This window comes from Physella acuta, unplaced genomic scaffold, assembly GCF_028476545.2.
Source record: "Physella acuta isolate Inbredline_101_S28 unplaced genomic scaffold, ASM2847654v3 ptg000107l, whole genome shotgun sequence".
NCBI classification, from domain to species: domain Eukaryota; kingdom Metazoa; phylum Mollusca; class Gastropoda; family Physidae; genus Physella; species Physella acuta.
In genome coordinates, this window is record NW_026731627.1 from 6,184 (window position 1) to 25,583 (window position 19,400).

Consider the following 19,400-nt stretch of genomic DNA (forward strand, 5'->3'; position numbering starts at 1 on the left):
CCTGAAATATTGCCAAACAACCTACGATTTATTCAACACTCCGGTCCATAAGGTTTACTGATCATAAAAAATAAAGAGTAGCGACCCTTCCCGGCGCCCGGGACCTTTCAATTTGCACCCCCCCCCTCCCATATATTTGATATATTTATAATGCAAAACTGCAGCTAAAACGAGATTTTAATTTGTTTTTACAACCCATTTTGGCGCCCCCTAAGGTCGGCGCCCCCGGGACATATGCATCCCCGCCCCCCCCCCCCCTCGCTACGCCTCTGGGGGGCGGTAGACTTTCGGAAGGGCTCTGCCACCCTCCCCCCCGAAGAGATGCCTGAGGGAAACTCTGTTCAAGACCACTGAACCCATGTTAAAATGGCGATACCACTAAAATAATAGTAAAAGACCCCTACGCTCGCATTAACAGACCCCTACACATGTGGTGTAATACTCCTGCACTAACAACGAACCCCCACCCCCTTGAGGAACCAAAGCCAGTTCCTACAAGGAAGGAACTTTGCTTAATCTCTACACTGTGCTCAACTGCCGTGAAGACACCATCATAATGACACCACCACCAACGCACACCATCACTACGAAACAGTTACCACGCACGACAACACCACTATGCCAACACCAGGACACCATTACAGGTGGGGGGAATGGGGTGTGTGTCAATCCCTTCCATTGAAAACGCTGTGCAAGACCACTAAACCCACGTGTTTTATAATTGCGTAGACCTATAATTGTTAGTTTACTGATTAAATTTATACATGAAGTCAACGGAGTTGAAGGAATGAGTATATTCAATCTTGATGAAGATTTAGTAGACAGAAAACGATTTTATTTTACGATTTCCGAAAGTAGTCGATACCTTCCTCGAGGGGTTTTCCCGCCCACGTTGGTTTATTTATATCCTCTAAAGCCTACCAGTGAAGTTTCACCACGTTGCTAGAAACGGAAGCTTCCAAACAAAGTGACAGTGTAGGGGAGGGAAGCACGTCCGTACTAGAATTTACCAGATGGAGATTTAAACGTCTATACACATTCTACAAAATCAATACGAGAAGGCCTAAAAATAAAGGTAAGCTATTTATAGTAACAAACTAATTTATTTATCGAACCAATTGTTTAAATTTTTTTTATGATTTTCAATTTGTAAATGGATACGACAGAAAATGCGCAGGACGAACTGATGCCAGAAGAGAAACGAAAGAACGACAGAGTAGGAAGAAGAGAGGGAGAGAGAGAGTAGCCTGTTGCTCAAGCGCGCGTAGTTTGGGGATTCCCACAATGCACGCTGGCGTTTCTAAACACCACTTCTCTCTCACTCTCGCGCTTTATGTTTCGGATTAGCCTAAGATGAACGATTCTACCAGTTCCAATTTCAAAACGGTTTTGAATCTATGATACGTTTTAAAAAACGGCGGGCATATTTTTTTTTCTCTTGAAACCAGGGATAATTTATTCAAGCAATATTTAAAAAAACAATTTTGGTAAGTAAGTCTTATAGTAGATTAACTAACTACTACTTTAGTAACTTTACCACTAACCAGCGTTTGTTTAATGTTTTACATTTTTAATTACATGTAGATCTATTTGCATTAAATTCCTATTTGCGAATAGTCGAAAAGACTTCAAAATATATAAAGTATGCCATTTTTAAAGAAAGTAGGTATACAGCCTACTTAACCAGTTTTCTCTCCCCCCCCCCCCCACTAACCAGTTTTCTCCCCGCCCCCGAAATTTCATAGTGCCGTCGCCAGAAAATGTCTGAAATAAACACTGGAAACATGGCGAATTTGCAAAAGAAAAATTGGGATTTTACGAGCTTAGCATTGTAACGGAGGATGAAGGGGGTAGGGTTGGTAGCGTCCCCATCCCTAAGCACGTATACCTCCGCCTCCCCTCCAGACTTTTTTCTCCGGGGGGGGGGGGGGGGGGCACTTGAAATTTTCAGGAGGGGGGCGGACACAATTTTCCCGGGGGGGGGGGGGCGGTCACTGTTAAAAGTATACATTTTCTATATAAATTCCATTTCGTTGGGGTGGGGGGGGGGGAGACTTTCTTCCCCGAAGAGACGCCTGGAAGAAACTCTGCTTTCTTATGCCAACCTCAGGTCACGTCTAGTAAAGATTTATTTTTTTTACTGCGTTTTTGCTTGTTTTGGGGCACCCATGTGAGGGCCTGTTTTGAAATGCTAGTTGCAAGATTGTGTGACCACTACTCTACTGCCGCTGGCCATTTCTTCTTTTATAGTATATTCTCAGTGACGTACACAGGATTTTGCATCCTCAAATGCCACACCCGCCTACGTTATGGTGTATTAGTAATCATCTTTTCCCGTTCCGTGCCTAAAAACACACGGGGAAGATGTAGTAGAGTTCATCTGTTTCAATCGACCTTAACATACAAGGTGATAGTGTAGTCAGCACTATGCCCAGCCTCCTTTGTTTCCCTAACGTGAGTTAGAAACCCATCAGAGCTCGGTGGACTCAGGGATGTCATCCAGACTGGGATCCGAACTCGAGACTTTCTGGTTAGCAGCCTAGCGCTATATGCAGTCCCCGTATTAGTAACAGGCCTACATAGTAATAAAATGCTTGAAAAAATAACTTAAGCAGTCGTCTGTTTCATCAGTGTTATCTCCCCTACAGCATACGTCATAACTTTGTATCGTTGCGCTGACCTACTGAATTTTAATCGGCGCAGATAACTCTGTTATCGTCTGATACAGGTGACTTTTTCCATGAACAAAATTAAACTTAAAAAACTATTTGACTTAATATATATTGTTATATTGAAATTTTCATAGAAATTATATCATTTTCAGTCTAGCCAGAGGTCGGGTCGTGTGTAGGTCAGAGGTCACGTGATGGACTCGCACGGAGAGCCTGCGTACATCCTGTGGTCAAACCTGACGGACATCGTCTTCTTCAACGTGCTGGGCGTGGTCACGTGCCTGTACGCCCTGCACGTGGAGGTCAACAAGGAGAGAGACCCCAGCTACAGGGCGGCGTGCGACTTGAGCGAGCACATGAGCTGTTCGCGTGTACTCACCTCCAAGTGAGTTCTTTTGGTATTGTTGGGGGGGGGGGGGGGGGGGGGAGTGAGTCATTTGGTACTGTGGGGAGTGGGGGAGAAAGGAGAGTCATTTGGTACTGTGGGGGGGGGGGGGGGGGGGAAGGGAATGATCAAGTCGCCAAGGGAGTCATTTTGGTACTGTAGAGCCATTCAGTAGACTGTTAAGAGGGGGGGGGGAGAAATGACCAAATAAAACAATGCAACTGGACCATGTACCTTTTACATGGGGTTTGGGGGGTTAAGGCAAAAGCCAATTGACTAATTTCTTACTATGAGGTATGAGAAAACGTAAGTAACTTGTTTATGTGGGGTTAGGGGAATGTCCTAATTAGTTTTTTTGTTACTTGAGGGAGGGGGGGGGTGAGTCATATGTAAATGGTGGTATTAGGAGGGGAATTAAAGAAATAACCAAATAAGTCATTTGTTACAGTAATGTATTTTGTCAATGTGGGATGGGAAATGACCAAGTGAGTCATTTGGCACTATAGGCTTATGGAAATCAACTGAGCCATGTGTTACTGTTAAGTACTAGAATGACCAAGAAAAGCTTTAGATATGGAAAAAGGGGGGGGGGGGGGGTATGATGACCAAGTGTATCACATTTCTGTGGGAAATAACCAAGTCAGTCATTTGCTTATGTGGTTTGTGCTCTAGGTACAGCCAGGGATTTGGGGTGATGCACTTGCTGTTTGGTGAAAACCATATGCTCAACTCTAGGAACTGCAACATCGGACTCGTTATTTACATCATCAACATTTTATTGTGTGAGTAACTTTTCTCAATTTTTACTCATTTACATAATTTTTTCACACAGCACCAGTGCATCATGTCATTATGCAAAACTTAAATTAAAAAAAAAAAACAATTGTTAATAAGTTGACATCACAGATATAAATGCTATATAATTAAATAGATTTTGGCCCCCTTTTGTACACTGTTCATAACACACTTTCATGAATAAACCATTTATTTAAAAATATATTTGCAAAAATTAATCATGCATGAATTCAAATCTTTTTAATCTGTAAGATAATATAAACCCAAGACAAACTAAAATCAATGTATAATAATCAAAAATGAAAATTTGAGTATAAATGAAGTGTATAAAAAAATCTTAAGATAATAGTAGCTTAAAACAAACTAAAATCAATTTATAAAAATAAAAAATTTAAGTGTAGATGAAATGTAAGAAAAGGACTAAAAATGTTTTTAAAAAAATTTCCACAGGTGTATTTCTCCCATCACCAATGGCTGCCACTATCCTATACTATGGTTCTATAGTCAGTGTGTTGGGGTGTGTGTACTTGGCTTTTATTCTCTTTGTTGTGCTGAAAGATGTGTGTATTGTCTGTATGTCCATGTATGGCATCAACGCTGTTCTACTCTACTTGACCTACAAAATGCATTCATTCTATAACTAACATTGTAACAAGCTGGCTATAAATGTTAACATGAATTAAAATAAAAAAAGAAATTGTTCAAATACTGGCAGTTTAAGCTTCATTACAGTTGTTCATTAAAATTTTAAAATATACATAATTAATGTATAATGACTAACTTAAAAAAAAACAGGTGTCTAATCACAGTCAACAAATATAATGGCACTGATGTATGGCTGACTTGACTTCAAAACATTCAAATAACTACCAAAGTCAAACATTTTAAAATAATTTTACAGCAAGAAATTAAAAATGTAATTGTTTAAACTTTGTTTATAACATGAAAATAATTATTTTTTTTACAATTCATTTAGAAAAATGTCCTTAAGTCACCGATAAACATATATTTCTTCAATTAGATTGTCCATTGTTATCAACACATGAAAATATCTGTCAAAGAAGTTCTCTTAGTTTTAGTTTTTTTTTACAGCAGGGGTAGTCTGGAGGTGTTGATGGTGTTTGGTTGAGGGATGTTAGGGTATAAGAGATGGAATTGTTGTTTTGAAGTTGTGACACAACACTAAATTTTAGAGGATTATGTCACATCTGCATAGTTTAGTTTTGTGAGTATATTAAACAGGCTTGTTTACCCTTTTTATGGAATGTAAGTAGCTGTTTAGGGACGGCATGGTCATACGGTAGAGCTTACGAGTACTAACCAAAAGTCTAGAGTTCAGATCCCGGGCTCAGGTCTGTAGAAAGTCCCTGAGTCTACCCAGTTATAATTGGTACCTGACTCATGTCAGGGAAGGCAGTGAGTATAGTGCTGACCGCATTATCACACCACGGTCATTGAAACAGATGAACTCTACTTCTGATGAAGCTAGTGTGATTAGATTAATGATTGTCCATCAACTGTTCAGACCCTACTGCAGTTAGGGAAGGTCATCATATATCTGTAGTCAACATTTATTTAATTTAATCAACTATCTCAACAACAACACAACAATTCACTCTTATTGTACTGATGCAGCATTATCAACATCAACAAACATTGTTTATACCAATCTTGTTACATGGTATTTTACAGATACCCTTTGAAGAAACTTAACAGTGCTTATAAACTTAGCTTTAAGAACAAATGGTTGCATGAAAGTTATTTCTTGAATGAAAAACAGTTTAGACTGACTTATCTTTTGATTTACAATATACCTTACAAAAACTTTTCAGTAACATGTAAATAAATATATTTTGTGTATATGAAAGAAGCTGTAGAGTTTACATTAATTTCAAGAAAGAAATTCTGTTAAAGAGTTTGAAAGCCCAGTGAGATGGGTCTATATTTTGCAGTCAAAAGAAAACAAGTAGACAGGAAAAGGTTGAAAAAAATATCACAAGTTTATATCACTGTAGCTAACGTGCATAGGGCTCTGTAAAATAAAGTCACGCTCGAGTGCTTCCAGGTCAGCTTGGCTGATGTTCCCGCTGATATCCAGCCAATCAGCAAGAAGAGATGAAGACAGGGGGCTTTGGTCTGGTCGTATGCTGGAATGAAAACATAATAAAAATAACTTTAAAAAAAATTGTGTTAGTTAAATAAAATGATCTGTAAGTGATCAAACTGGTTTTTGTAAAAATGTATTATGCGCAAGAGAGAATGGTAGTGAGATTTTTTTCTGCCTGTGTAGCTGTGAGAGAGGGTTGGGGTATTAACAAAAGAATCACTGGCATTTTTACAAGTAACAATCCCTATCTATTAGAAAACTGATTATCTTGGTTGAATTTATGGTTGAATTTATAGCCTTAATAATACTGTGACCCAAGGGAGGTTATGTTATCTCAAATATGTAAATGTGTATGTGTGCATGCATTCCAAATTGAAAAGCACATATAATAAATTTTTAAAAAATTTCAATTTTCAAATTTTTCTTTTGAATGTTGTCCATGTTGTGCCTCATTATATTATTAAGTAAAATAAATTAAAACAACAGCACCATGACAATGATTTGTATCTTTGAAAAAAACCATGGCAGCTATTCCTTTCAATGTCACACCCCTCCCCTGCTGAGTTATCACCTCTTTCTCCCTGATTCTGCCTTGTAAAATAGGGACTCACAGCACTCATTTAAATCAGATGAAGAGGGACAGGGTTTAAAATAAGTTTACCATGCCATTTCTTGAGCTGATTTAAATCAAGAGGGACAGGGTTTAAAATAAGTTTACCATGCCATTTCTTGAGCTGATTTAAATCAAGAGGGACAGGGTTTAAAATAAGTTTACCATGCCATTTCTTGAGCTGATTTAAATCAAGAGGGACAGGGTTTAAAATAAGTTTATCATGCTATTTCTTGAGCTGATTCAAATCAAGAGGGACATGGTTTAAAATAAGTTTACCATGCCATTTCTTGAGCTGATTTAAATCAAGAGGGACAGGGTTTAAAATAAGTTTACCATGCCATTTCTTGAGCTGATTTAAATCAAGAGGGACAGGGTTTAAAATAAGTTTACCATGCCATTTCTTGAGCTGATTTAAATCAAGAGGGACAGGGTTTAAAATAAGTTTACCATGCCATTTCTTGAGCTGATTTAAATCAAGAGGGACAGGGTTTAAAATAAGTTTATCATGCTATTTCTTGAGCTGATTCAAATCAAGAGGGACATGGTTTAAAATAAGTTTACCATGCCATTTCTTGAGCTGATTTAAATCAAGAGGGACAGGGTTTAAAATAAGTTTACCATGCCATTTCTTGAGCTGATTTAAATCAAGAGGGACAGGGTTTAAAATAAGTTTACCATGCCATTTCTTGAGCTGATTTAAATCAAGAAGGACAGGGTTTAAAATAAGTTTACCATGCCATTTCTTGAGCTGATTTAAATCAAGAAGGACAGGGTTTAAAATAAGTTTACCATGCCATTTCCTGAGCGTCTGTCAACATGTGGTCCAGGTCCATGCCCACACCGTAGCCCGCCCCTGTACCTTTGGGGGTCAAGGTCAGCGCAGGCGGGAAGATATCAGCCACCTGGGATCGGGACAGCTTGCTGCTCAGCAGGGCGATCAGGTCGGCAGGGTTTTCTGTACCCCGGGCTGGGTGGCTGCAGTTGATCCTCAGCTTGGTTTGTTCTGTGTTGCCTGCAGACAAAGGGGGGGGGGGGGGAGGGGGAAATGATCAGCTCAAGTGTTTTCAAACAAAGCTGCAGGCTAACTTAGACCTCTACACAAACCTATCGACTGCACTTAGACCTCTACACAAACCTATCGACTGCACCTAAACCTCTACACAAACCTACCTATTAACCTAAACCTCTACATAAACCTACTGACTAACCTAACCTCTACACAAACCTACTAACTAACCTAAACCTCTACAAAAGTTTTAACTAGACCTCAATATAATCCTTAATAATAACTTTAATCTAAGCACACAAAAAAACCATTAAAGAAATTTAAATAAACCTCTAACACAAAAGATAATTTTATACATATTTTTCTTGAGTTTAAACTAGGCCTCAATATAATCCTTAATCTAAGCTTAAACAAAAACCTTCACAGAAATTTAAATAACTATCTAACACAAAAGATAATTTTATACATATTTTCTTGAGTTACAAAAAAAAATTCTTAAATTCCAGAGGTTAAGAAAATATATCATTTATATATTTAAAAACTGTTTGTACCAGTATATTTCAAGATATGTCAGACACAACTTAACTCTTTAGATGCTGATATTCAATGGTTGCTGTTACAACATTCTATCCAACCTGACAAAGACAGGTATCATGTCTTACCTGAAGCTCCAGCCCTGGGCTGTTGACCCAGGTTCTGGTTGCGGTGTAACAGAGGTGAGTTAAAGGACTGGTCACTGCCTGAAGAAACCAATGAGTGAGCGGGTTTAGTTTGCTGTAAGTCCTCAGATGTTCTACTATAGCTGCTGCTAGCCTGGTATATATTTCCTTCTATACCAGCCTGTTGAGGGTTAAAGCCTTGATTTCTTTCAACACTGGCCTGTGTAGGGTTAAAGCCCTGGAACTGGTTAAGCTGAGTGGCAGGGGCTGTGTCTGTGTAGCTTGGGTACCCACCAAACGTGTCTGCGGCTCTGAAAATGTGCTGTGGGTTGGGCTGGCAGGAGAAATCTGGCGAGATTTGAAACATAAGGTTCGAGTGGGGTAGAGACGGGCTGTAGTTCAGAAGGTTGGCAGGCTGTGAGAACGCAGGGCTGTTCTCGTGGGGGCTGTAGCCGTCGGAAAACTGCGTTGTCGTGTCGATGTGGTGGGGGAAGGTTTCGTTGAACTTGCCTGCGTAGGCCACCTGGAAGCTGTTCTGGTTAGGGAAGGAGTTTGAGAATGTTTGTTGGCTGTAGGAGGCGAAGGGAAGAGAAGACCTCTGTGTCCTCTCCTGGGGCTGACTGGTGAGGCTGGGCGTGTGGGAGTTGTGTCTGAGCAGACTTGGTGTGGAGTTTGACCTCGTTATCTGTTCATCGTTCTGGACATGTGAGTAAGTGTTGTAAGCGGGCGGGGTCGATGTGTTGATGTGAGAGTTCTCGTGTGACCCGTGTAACGGAAATGACCCGTGTTGTTCAGGAACAGATGAGTGGTAAGGGGAGTTATGCAGGAGTTCTTGTTTTGGGGAATCTTTCAGATGCTGGTCCAGGAAGTCCAACAGGTCGTTTCCTTGGCTACGAGGTGACAGCTTATCTTCCTTGAGCTCCTCTTGAGTGGTGAGAAGATTTCTATCACATAGAACAGAAGAGTCGAATTTGCTTGATGTTAAGATATTAGATGTCATGTGATCGTCTTTAATGTCGGAGGAGTACTTTGAGAAGTTAATGTCTGTTTGAGTTTTCAAGTTAATAAAGCTGTTGTCGACTGCGCTTGCTTTAGGCTGGGTATCGACAGGCGGCGCCGTGGAGTTACCTCTCATTAAGATTGCATTCTGTAGCAGGCTTTTGGTGCTGTCTGATGTTTGGTTCCTGGGGGCAAGGCTGGTGGAGCTGGCAGGTTTAGAACCCAGGTCAGAAGAGTGGAAGATTCTCTTGATCTCAATCTTCCCTGGGTTGGACACTGACGGTATGGCCAGGACCGGGATGAAGTTGGCCTGCACTAGATTTAACTGCGTGCCGGACATGAAGACGGAGGGGTTGACTAAGGTGGTGCTGGACAAGGTGCTGACGGAGGTCTGGGCTAGAGTTGTTACTGATGCCTTCTCCAGGGAGGAGCTGGTGTCTGGAGATGTTTCTTGGACAGAGCAGCTGCTGGAGAATGACTTGGATGAGATGGTGGTGGGGTTCTGTGGCGGGGTCAAGGACGGACCAGGGTGGGGTGGACTTGATGTGTCGGTGTGACTGGGGTTTTGCATCACGGTCCACCTCCTTAGAAGTTCCATGTCCTCTGTAGACAGCAGGATTGGTTGCTCTTGGCAACCTGTTTTAAATTCAGAACAAAATGTAAAAGTATGATCACAGATATAAAGCAGAAAACAAAATGGTATCCAACAATAAAATACAGCAAAAAAAAAAAAATACTTGCTTATTAGAAGAATTGTCGCACATAAATTTCAAACTACACAAAGTAATCAAATAGAAAATATTTTCATTAGAAAAAAATAGTACTTAATGCTTGAAAACTACCTTTCTTTTCTTTAGATTTTTTAACTTTCTCCAATGCTCTCTCCTTTTTCTTCCTCCTTTTTTCTTCCCTTTCCTTTTGTCTTTGGGCAGCTGTCACAGGTTTGGTGTCTTTTGGCTCTTCCCCTTGGGATTCTTAAAAAATATGCATCATAAAATCACTAAGTCCTTATTGGAATACAACATGTTATAAATAATTGTGTAAAATTTAAGTGTGTTGGTTGCTAAACTGTCAAATAATTAAACAATGAATTTTAAAAATATAAGGAAAATAGTGAAAATGAAAACTGTTGAAGGAAATAGATTCAGGGAAGACGAAGTATTAAAATTTGAAATTTTTTTTGCTGATGATACATCTGGAAGATAGAAGATGGCATTTTATAACTTTTTCTTCCTTTAATAAAAAAAATATATATAAAGGCCTTTTGCATATTTTAATGGTAACATTTTTATTACTTTTAGGTGTAGTTGGCATTGTAAGTATAATAGACGTCCCTGAGCCCACCCAGCTCTGATGGGTACCTGATTCAAATCAGGGAATGTAAAGGCGGATGAGCATAGTACTGACCACACTATCCCTTCATATGGTCATGGAAACAGATGAAATCTGCTTCATCAGCACAACTAACCTCTTTGGTCCTTTTGTGAGATTTCACCTTCTGAGAGTCCATTAATTCTATCAATTAATTAGTTTTTAAATGCATACCTGCTCTCTGTTTCCTGTGAGTGGGGTTCATCAAGGCCATCTTCACTCTAGCCTTAGTATCCTCTGAAATAGTACTGCCAGTTTTCTTTTCCAGTCCAGGTTTTTCCTTTTCCCCTACACCTTTGTCTTTCTCCTCTTGAATGGCCTCCTCCTTGTGTAAGGTTAAGCTGGCGGCCTGGTGTGTGTCCATTGACCTGCCGTCGTTAGACTGGGCGCTCAGCATTTCAACGTCAGACGAGGACGCCACCACCTGTAGCTTGCCCAGGTCAACTGAGACCGGTGACACTTTACTAGCTGGCTTGGGCTCCGCATTGCCAGACATTTTAAAAACACTCGTTTCAGTTTTTCCTGAAACAATACAAATTTTCTTTTAAAAAATGGCAGTGTGGCTTAGACTCATGTTTATTTCAGGATATTTCCTGAAAAATTTGAAATTCAGGATTTAGGCTTTTTCAAATATAAAATTTGCATAAACGTGTACATATGTGATCTTAAAGATGTATAAGCAGATTCCATTTTGGATACTCTAAAGGGTATAAAATGTTAGCAGCTCTACCTAAGTCGGCATCTGATAATGAAACTATTGCACAGTTTTTAGAAAAGAGATCTTCCGCCTTTTCATTTTTCTTTGTCTCTTCAACTTTAGGCGCAGGCCGAAGGAATGCACTGAAGCTCAGTGGTGAGGGTTTAGGCTGGTGAAAGCTCATGATTTCCTCCATTATTGAAGTCCTCAGCTCAGTTTTATCCAAGTTCTAGAATAGGAGAAGACAGCTTTAAATCAATGGCTTGTTTAGTAGAAAAAAGTAGTTTCTTTAAATTTTTTTAAAATGGTCCAATGTTAATTCAATACTATTTGCGTTGAAGGGATGTAAAAGATTAAGAATTTAGGACAAAGTTGTATTTATAACAAGAGTCCTTTTGTTTCTTAATGTGAGTTAAAGAACCATTCTAGCTGGGTGGACTTAGACGTACAACAGATCATGCTGTTTATAAATAAATTGTACCTATAACAAAACTTTAGAAAATATGAGTGATAAAAGTACAAAGTTAGGAAAACAATGTTCACAAAAATTCTAAGAATAATCTATCTCACTTGTTTCTCAAAATCAAAGTTAAATGGCGGGACACAAATGGGTTCATCGTCTGGGTCGTGATAGTTATTGAGGAGCCCATGGGACAATGCCTTCTCCACTGTGATACGTTCTGCAGGGTTTATCACCAGCATTCTGCTGAGGAGGTCCAGAGACTTTTTACTTGTTTTAGGGAACAGCTTCTGCCATGACATTGGTTCCTTTTTAGTAAAACCTAGGCAGTGAAGAACAGTACATTACAGTACAGTAATTGATAATTATTTACATTACATACCTCTTTTAAATGAGAGTATTGCATGAGATTTTGAATGTCATTTTTGTTTAAGAAGACAGTATTAGTTTACCTTAAATTTAAAGTTCAAATATAGTTTAGTATTTAAATTTTTTTTTTTATAAGGAATATTATTTAAATAACAAAACAAGTGAAGCAGTCATATACATTTTGTAAATATCTCTAAGAGGCAAAATTTCATGTCAAGCAAACAGCACTGTAAAAAAGGTTTCCAAACCTTTGATAATTCTTTTAAGGATGTCATTTTGACAGTTCTTTAAGACAGCCTCAGAGGGAGTTCCAAGCACACCTATAATTAGCTTCAGCTGTGAGATGTAATCCTTACCTAAGGATCAATTGATCAAAAGATTAATCATAAAATGAAAAAAAAAAAAAAAAGAAAAAAACAACAACAGATGATTTATTCTAAACTATTTGATCAAAATTAACTGTCTGTCAAATCTTAACTTCATCATAAGCTAGTTGATTGATCTGATTTTGTACTGCTTGGTCTACATCATTAATACAAAAACTTTCATAACTGATACTTAAAAAAAAACAACTCTGGTGAGCTTAAAGTTAGCTAAAATGTGTTGGGCTAATTCATACCAGGGAATAAATGTTTCCTGCCAATCATCTCGGCAAAAATACAGCCAACTGACCACATGTCAACTGCTGTGCCATACTCCAGCATTGCTAGCAGTATTTCTGGTGCACGGTACCATCGCGTGGCCACATACTGAGTCATGTAGTAACTGGCTTCATTGGGCGTGTAGAATATGCCTCTTGCCATGCCTGTATGAAGGGTAGAACAAAAGGGTAGAACATATGGTACAAAAGCTTTAACAAAATATCACTAAAATGATTCATTGTCTCCTTTTTAAGAGGAATTTTAACACACAGTGAGTTAATAATTCCCCCTCCCTCCCCGCTCCAATTAAAAAAAACAATTGTTTAACAAATGGTTAAAGATTTCTAATGAAATTTAGTATAAATGATGGTCACTAAATCAATACAAAAAGTACAGAAGCATGAATAAAACGAAAATAGCCAGAACAATTCTGCAACTTGTTATTTATAGCGAGAGAATTTTCAAAACAAATACTTCTAATGATCAATGTAGTTTATAATAATCAACATTCATCTTTAAATTGTTGACCTTTAAAAATGTCTATGTGATAATGATTGGAACCACATATTTTAGAAACATGGAGCTGGTTTATGTGTAAACTCTGTACACCACACAATATAAACAACAAGCCAAATAATAAAACTGAATATTAAGACTTTAGAGAACATCTAATAAAGAACATTTTACCAAAATCTCCGATTCTCAAATGACAATCTTCATTGACTAAAAGGTTGCTGGGCTTCAGGTCTCTGTGTATGACATTGGCTGAGTGGATGTACTTCAGCCCGCGCAGTATCTGATACAGGAAGTAGCGAATGTGTTCTTCACTCAGCTCCTGCTCCGAGTAGATGATGCGATGCAGATCACTCTCCATGAGGTCAAAGACAACATAGATGTCCTGTGTAGGGAACAAAATCAATATTGAAGTCTTCTTGTTCAGGTAAAGTTAGATAATTATTTAAATATTGAAATAAAACCAGCAAAATGAAAGCTACTAAAAAAATATAGATAATTTAAATATTAAAGTTAAAGCAAAAACAACAAAAAGAAAGCTATTATAAAAAATAGATAATTGTAAAAATAAAGTAAAAACAAAAAAATAAAAGCTATTAAAAAATTATAGATACTAATTTAAACATTAATAAAGCAAAAACAAGCTGTTTAAAAAAATAGATACTTATTTAAATAATAAAACAAAAGCAATGAGTTTATGCTTGCAATTTTAAAAATTAGGATTTAATAAAATGAAAGTTATATTTACAAAATAAAAAGTCATTATTTCTCATAAGATCACTATGGGCAGATGAAGTGTAAGGAACTTGACTAAAAACTTGATGTGTAGCAATTACTCTCTCAATTACTAGCTCCACAGCCCTAAACACAATTTACACAGCACACAATAGACCACACCTTAAACACGCAACTGAAAACAATGTTGCCCAAACTCGACATAGAGATTGGAATGCATAAAAAACTATTACCTTGAAGTCTTTGGCATTTTCCTTTGGCAGTAATATTTCCCTTATACAAATGATATTGTCATGCTTGAAATGCTTCAAAATCTTTATTTCTCGGTACGTTCTTTTAGCTATGGTCAGTGCTTCAAAGACACTTGGAATTTTTTTAATGGCGACACGATCACCAGACTTAGTGTGTATGGCCGAACACACTACTCCATAGGCACCAATGCCAATATTTTCTATTGGCTTGTAGTCTGTGTCCTGCAGGTCAAATTTCACATCTAATGAGCGTTTGGCCAGACTTTGACGAAAGCGTTCGAGATCTGCAGCTTTGGACGCCTTTGATTTTTCATCCCCTTTTGTTGGTTTGATATCCTTGATGGATTTTAAAGACATCCTCTAATAGTTGTTCCTTACCTTAAAAAATGTAAAAAGCCAAACATTAGATAAAAAGAAATATGTAACTTATAAAGACTCCTGTAATGTAATTTTTCAAGAATATGCAATTTGTAAAGATTTATGTAATATAATTTTTCAAGAAAATGCAATTTGTAAATATTCCTGTAATATAAATCAAGTAAAACAAGAATAATAGTTAATAATTAAACTTAATGACTTAATGCAATTCTTCAATAATCAATCAACAGGTAACTTGTCATCTGGCTGCAAACTGGAATTGACCTCAAACCATACCTACTTAACCTACCCTACCCTTAATTGACAATAACACTGGAGTTTTTATATTACCAGTGTCCAACAATAGACTCTTCCAAAAATAGCCATGATCAGTTGTATGGTAATCTCTTCAAGTTTAGTGTTTTGGCCAGAAATTAGGGTTAAGGCCCGTTAAGTTGTTAAGGCTATGGCAGTATTTGGACATGGGTTAGACTAGAGTAGTAGAGGTAACAAGTTATAATTAATATAGGCCTACTTACTACTTATATTTATTAGGCTAATTAGTCCCTAATTCATAATTGACTACCAGTAACTTTCAGTTGAGTAAGCTAACAATAGTGTTACAATAGGTAACAACACCCATAGGCCTAATAAGGCCTAATTATAATAATTAGGGCCTATGCCTTATATATATTGTCCTGACGGAGTGGTCTAGTGGTAGAGAGCTGGACTTCTAACCCATAAGTCTCGAGTTCGAATCAGGGTTCAAGTCAGTAGACCGTCCCTGAGTCCACCCAACTCTGATGGGTACCTAACTCACGTTAGGGAAAGTAAAGGCGGCTGGGCATAGTGCTGACCACACTATCTCTTAACATGCTGAGGTCACAGAAACAAGTGAACTCTACTTCACTTGCCCCATAGACTGTCAGGTTTGAAAGGGAAACTTTACTTTACTTTTATGCCTTATCTTATAATTATAATTTATATGACTTAGGCTTAGGCCCTATATTAAGTATATTTATATTATTTATATATTATTAATTAATAATTATTAATTATTAACATAATAATATGATGTTACATATACATACTCAACTTACAAGTTCAAATCTGACACTGTGACAGTCACTTCACAGTCTGACTCTGACGATTTCACTAGAAATTGGATTTTAATGGTAAAAAGACCATTTTAGTTTCAGATTGGTATGAATTAATTAAACTAAACTTATATTTATATTAGTTTAGCCAGCGTTAGCTCAAGCAAGACTTTTATTTAATGAGTAAGCAAGCCAGATAAATAGTCTAGAAATAGTACTTTCAGTTCTGTTCATAACTTCCGTATTTAAAAACTTATAAAACTTTAATTAAGCTAACAAATAAATTAAAATATTTAGGGCCCTATCTAGACCTTTATTATAGATTAATTATTCATCGCATTGTTTAGCATTTAATCAGTATTTACCCTCTACACAAGAATAAAATTTAGACAATTTTTAGTGTAAGAATTAGGCCTTATCACTTTAGACTTAGATCCAGATCTAAATATAGTTAAATATAGATTTCAATACAAAATATGAATCGCTTATTCAAAATTCTTTTAAAAGAATATTTAAGTTGACTGCACTTTGAGGAATGTATCCCAAGTGGTCTAGTGGTTAGGATTCCGCGCTCTCACCGCGGCGGCCGGGGTTCGATTCCCCGCTTGGGAATTCTTTTTATCTAGGTTTCCGATTTTAATGTAGAACTTTTAAGGTTCTTAATATAGTTTTACTTAGGTCTCAACTTGTGTTCAGAGTTTCTTCCAGGCATCTCTTCGGGGGCAAAGCCCCCCGAAATTTTTTTACCGCCCCCCCCCCCCCCCGAACGAAATGAAATGTATATAATTTATATAGAAAATATATACTTTTAACAGTGTCCGCCCCCCCCCCCCCCCCGAAGAAAGTTTACCCCCCCCCCCCCCGAAGATTTCAGGTGCACCCCCGGAGAAAAAAGTCTGGAAGAAACACTGCTTGTGTTGCATGTACACCATTAGAAACATTTACATTAAATTACATTGAAGAAGTTGTGTCATCGTCATTTACCGAAGATACTTTAAATTGAATTTTTTTTTTCTAGGGTGGGGGTTGAAGGGTCGTCAAAAAATGACAACAGTGTAACGTCACCCTTTTGCATAAAAAAAGTAGTTAGAAACTGAATTTTAGCCATTATTGCGTGTTTTAGAGGAGGTAATGTAAATTGTACTAATAATTGATTAATATTCTCTATGTTAACTGAGCTTAGTCAATATTAGAGAAAAGGAAAATTTAACTGCAATTTTGATTGGAGTGGGGGGGGGGGGGGCGTTGCAGGCAGTGGGACGTCATTTTATGGGGTGGGGATGGTTTTGTTTTGTCACGATGTGTGACGTAAGAAGCATGACGTCATTTATGAATGACCCCAAGTATAATTAATACCTAAGTTAATTTAGTAGGCGAGCACAGATTCACACGTGGGTGGGGAGTGGCAGCTGGGGAGGGGAGAACATTTTTTCCTCAAAGAAAACAGTGCCTCCTCTAGACAAAAATATAATGTTTGCAGAAACTGAACGATTATTACACTGTATTGAAAAAACAAAGTTACGTAACTTGTAACTGTTCTGATTTAACTACACCGTCCACCGTAAAGAGATTAAGGTGAAACCACATTAGAAATGTGCAAATCAATATGGGACGGTGTGCTCAAAGGATAGAGCGCTCGACTGCCTACCAGAAAATTTTTGAGTATGAGATTTCCATAAACGACTTCCCGTTTTTCGACGAGTTTACTCTTAACCTCATCGTCACAAAATGTAATACTTCATACGTTGTTACCGTAGCCAGTTACGCCCCCCTATGTCAATTTGTTTAAGGGGAAACTACCAGGCTTTGATATTTCTGATAAAAATATTTATTGAGTATTTTCCCTTTGGTAAGAAAATCTTAATATTTTGTTGACTTAATTGGAAAAATCGGATTAATTTAAGATTTATTGATCACAAAAAATAATAATTTTAAAATGTAATAAAAATCTTCTATAATTCATTTTTATAGAAAATTCAGCTCTTCCTAAACCTCACCTTCTCTCTCTCCCTGGTTACACATGGCACTTAAGTCCGAACTCAGTGGTGTGTAGTTCAGTGTCTCTTTCAGACATTTTTTCTAGGATGGGATGGCGCAAGAAAATTGCCCGTGTAGGAGTAAAGCCATGTGTTTTGGGGGCGGGGGGAAATGAAAATAATTTTTCGAGACTTTATTTTATAATATTGCGAATTTCGCCAATGTTTGCACTCCTAAGAACCAATCATGGTGTATGATATTGGAAGGAAGGCGAGATAGATCTAACTGTGGTGTAGAACTACAGATTGGGATTTGATGCAAATATTTTTGGGGTGTTAATTAATATGAAGTCTTGTAACTCAGTTTTGACACATTTTTAAATCAGCAGTTTCTTTCAAACTTCCCAAATATATACCTTTAGATTTATAACACATAAGTATTCCAGTCATTCACGGTTAACAAAAATTAAAGACAAAATGTAAAAGGTAAATTTTTTATTAATGTAACTGCATTATAGGTTAACAACTTCTACTTGCGGTTATTTAACCATCTAGGAAGTTGAGTAAAAATACATTGAAAAAAAATTGACATTCAAGAAATGGCCATCACAGAGAGAAATTGATCTGGTAACATTTTTTTAGAGAATAAATTAAAATAAGGACCAATCATAAGCTACAATCCTAAACATCTACCATCCAATAATTAGTTGTCTGAATTAGAATGAAAAAGTATAACTATAATACATTTGGCTTAATTATCAGATTTAATAAACAAAAGAAAGTATTAATTATTGTTACATTAACAACTGACTATCTAAGCAGATTTTTAAGATTTTTTCATAAGATCCATTTTTCCCCATACATATAATATTATTTCATTTTCAATAAATGTTTAAGTAAGCAAATGGTTTAAGTTTTTAGCATACCATATTACCTTTAGTACTAATTAACCAAAAAGACACAAGTCCTATTTTAGTGAATCAAATATTCTTTAACCCTCATCATGTGCCACTACAAACACATAAGGGATTCACTATGTCTACATAAAGAGGATTAATTCAACTATGAAACCTATGACAAGAGCAGCATTATGCATCATACAAAAAAGGCCTGTAAAAAACAAATGAACACATTACTGTAGATTAAAGCTTAAAATTAGAAACAACAAAAAATGCTTTAAGAAAATAAAGGCTAAAACAAGTCAACAAAGAATGGACCTTAAAATGCTGTCTATAAAAGAAACCTGAATAGCTGATTTTTATTCCAACCCACCAAAACAGCTTAAGTTTTAACTCATTGGATACATTAGCTGATTGCTGTAATAAAAGAGGTTTACAATAGACTGGAACTCTCAATATTAGAGAACTGTGGTGACAAGCAGTTAACATAATAAACAGAATGATTTTGGACTTCTGAATTAACTTTGTCTAAATAACATTCAACATGTAGAACAATGTGCACAAGACACATTTAAAAACTAGTTGACTACCTCTTTACCAAAGTTAAAACTAGTAAATTATTACACTAAAACACTGGCAGATTTCTAACTTTGTTAATAAGCTGTAAATGCAACAAATTAAATCATAATGCAAGCAAAAAATTTTCAAAATGATATATAAATATTTAAGTAAAATCATGATAAAAAGCACATAGAACATCTGATGAAATAAATTGAAAAAAAAAATGTTTTTTCAAAT

General features: G+C 37.0%; 2 protein-coding genes and 1 non-coding gene across 4 annotated transcripts; 2 read left to right on the forward strand and 1 right to left on the reverse strand.

Annotated features, from left to right (window-relative positions):
* The first annotated feature begins 951 nt into the window (after window positions 1-951).
* On the forward strand, window positions 952-4,508 carry LOC131933471 (vitamin K epoxide reductase complex subunit 1-like protein 1). Of its 2 annotated transcripts, none has more exons than XM_059290229.1 (4): window positions 952-1,075; window positions 2,825-3,057; window positions 3,730-3,839; window positions 4,303-4,508. In XM_059290229.1, the coding sequence occupies exons 2-4, from the start codon at window positions 2,867-2,869 to the stop codon at window positions 4,494-4,496; spliced, it is 495 nt and encodes a 164-aa protein (XP_059146212.1). In that variant the 5' UTR covers window positions 952-1,075; window positions 2,825-2,866; the 3' UTR covers window positions 4,497-4,508. The 2 variants fall into 2 exon arrangements, with proteins under 2 accessions (XP_059146212.1, XP_059146217.1); XM_059290234.1 differs by lacking the exon at window positions 952-1,075 and adding an exon at window positions 2,700-2,728.
* Window positions 4,509-5,191: 683 nt separating this feature from the next.
* LOC131933456 (mitogen-activated protein kinase 7) lies at window positions 5,192-15,933 on the reverse strand. Its single transcript, XM_059290227.1, has 12 exons — window positions 15,731-15,933; window positions 14,256-14,651; window positions 13,462-13,672; window positions 12,753-12,938; window positions 12,382-12,489; window positions 11,875-12,086; window positions 11,338-11,533; window positions 10,782-11,129; window positions 10,079-10,210; window positions 8,241-9,872; window positions 7,362-7,584; window positions 5,192-5,999 (listed from the first exon to the last, which is right to left on the reverse strand). Exons 2-12 carry the CDS (start codon window positions 14,628-14,630, stop codon window positions 5,846-5,848), a joined length of 3,777 nt encoding a protein of 1,258 aa, XP_059146210.1. The 5' UTR covers window positions 14,631-14,651; window positions 15,731-15,933; the 3' UTR covers window positions 5,192-5,845.
* Window positions 15,934-16,267: 334 nt separating this feature from the next.
* On the forward strand, window positions 16,268-16,339 carry Trnae-cuc (transfer RNA glutamic acid (anticodon CUC)). The gene has a single exon. It is a non-coding gene; the product is annotated as a tRNA-Glu (tRNA).
* The last annotated feature ends 3,061 nt before the right edge of the window (window positions 16,340-19,400 follow it).

Excerpts from the sequence above, each read along its gene's own strand:
- LOC131933471 (XM_059290229.1), top strand. The coding sequence starts at position 2,867 with ATGGACTCGCACGGAGAGCCTGCGTACATCCTGTGGTCAAACCTGACG. Across the intron at positions 3,058-3,729 it reads TCGCGTGTACTCACCTCCAA|GTACAGCCAGGGATTTGGGG; the intron begins GTGAGTTCTTTT and ends TTTGTGCTCTAG. Across the intron at positions 3,840-4,302 it reads CATCATCAACATTTTATTGT|GTGTATTTCTCCCATCACCA; the intron begins GTGAGTAACTTT and ends AAATTTCCACAG.
- LOC131933456 (XM_059290227.1), bottom strand. The coding sequence starts at position 14,630 with ATGTCTTTAAAATCCATCAAGGATATCAAACCAACAAAAGGGGATGAA. Across the intron at positions 13,673-14,255 it reads AAAATGCCAAAGACTTCAAG|GACATCTATGTTGTCTTTGA; the intron begins GTAATAGTTTTT and ends TTCCCTACACAG. Across the intron at positions 7,585-8,240 it reads GCCCAGGGCTGGAGCTTCAG|GCAACACAGAACAAACCAAG; the intron begins GTAAGACATGAT and ends CTTTGTCTGCAG.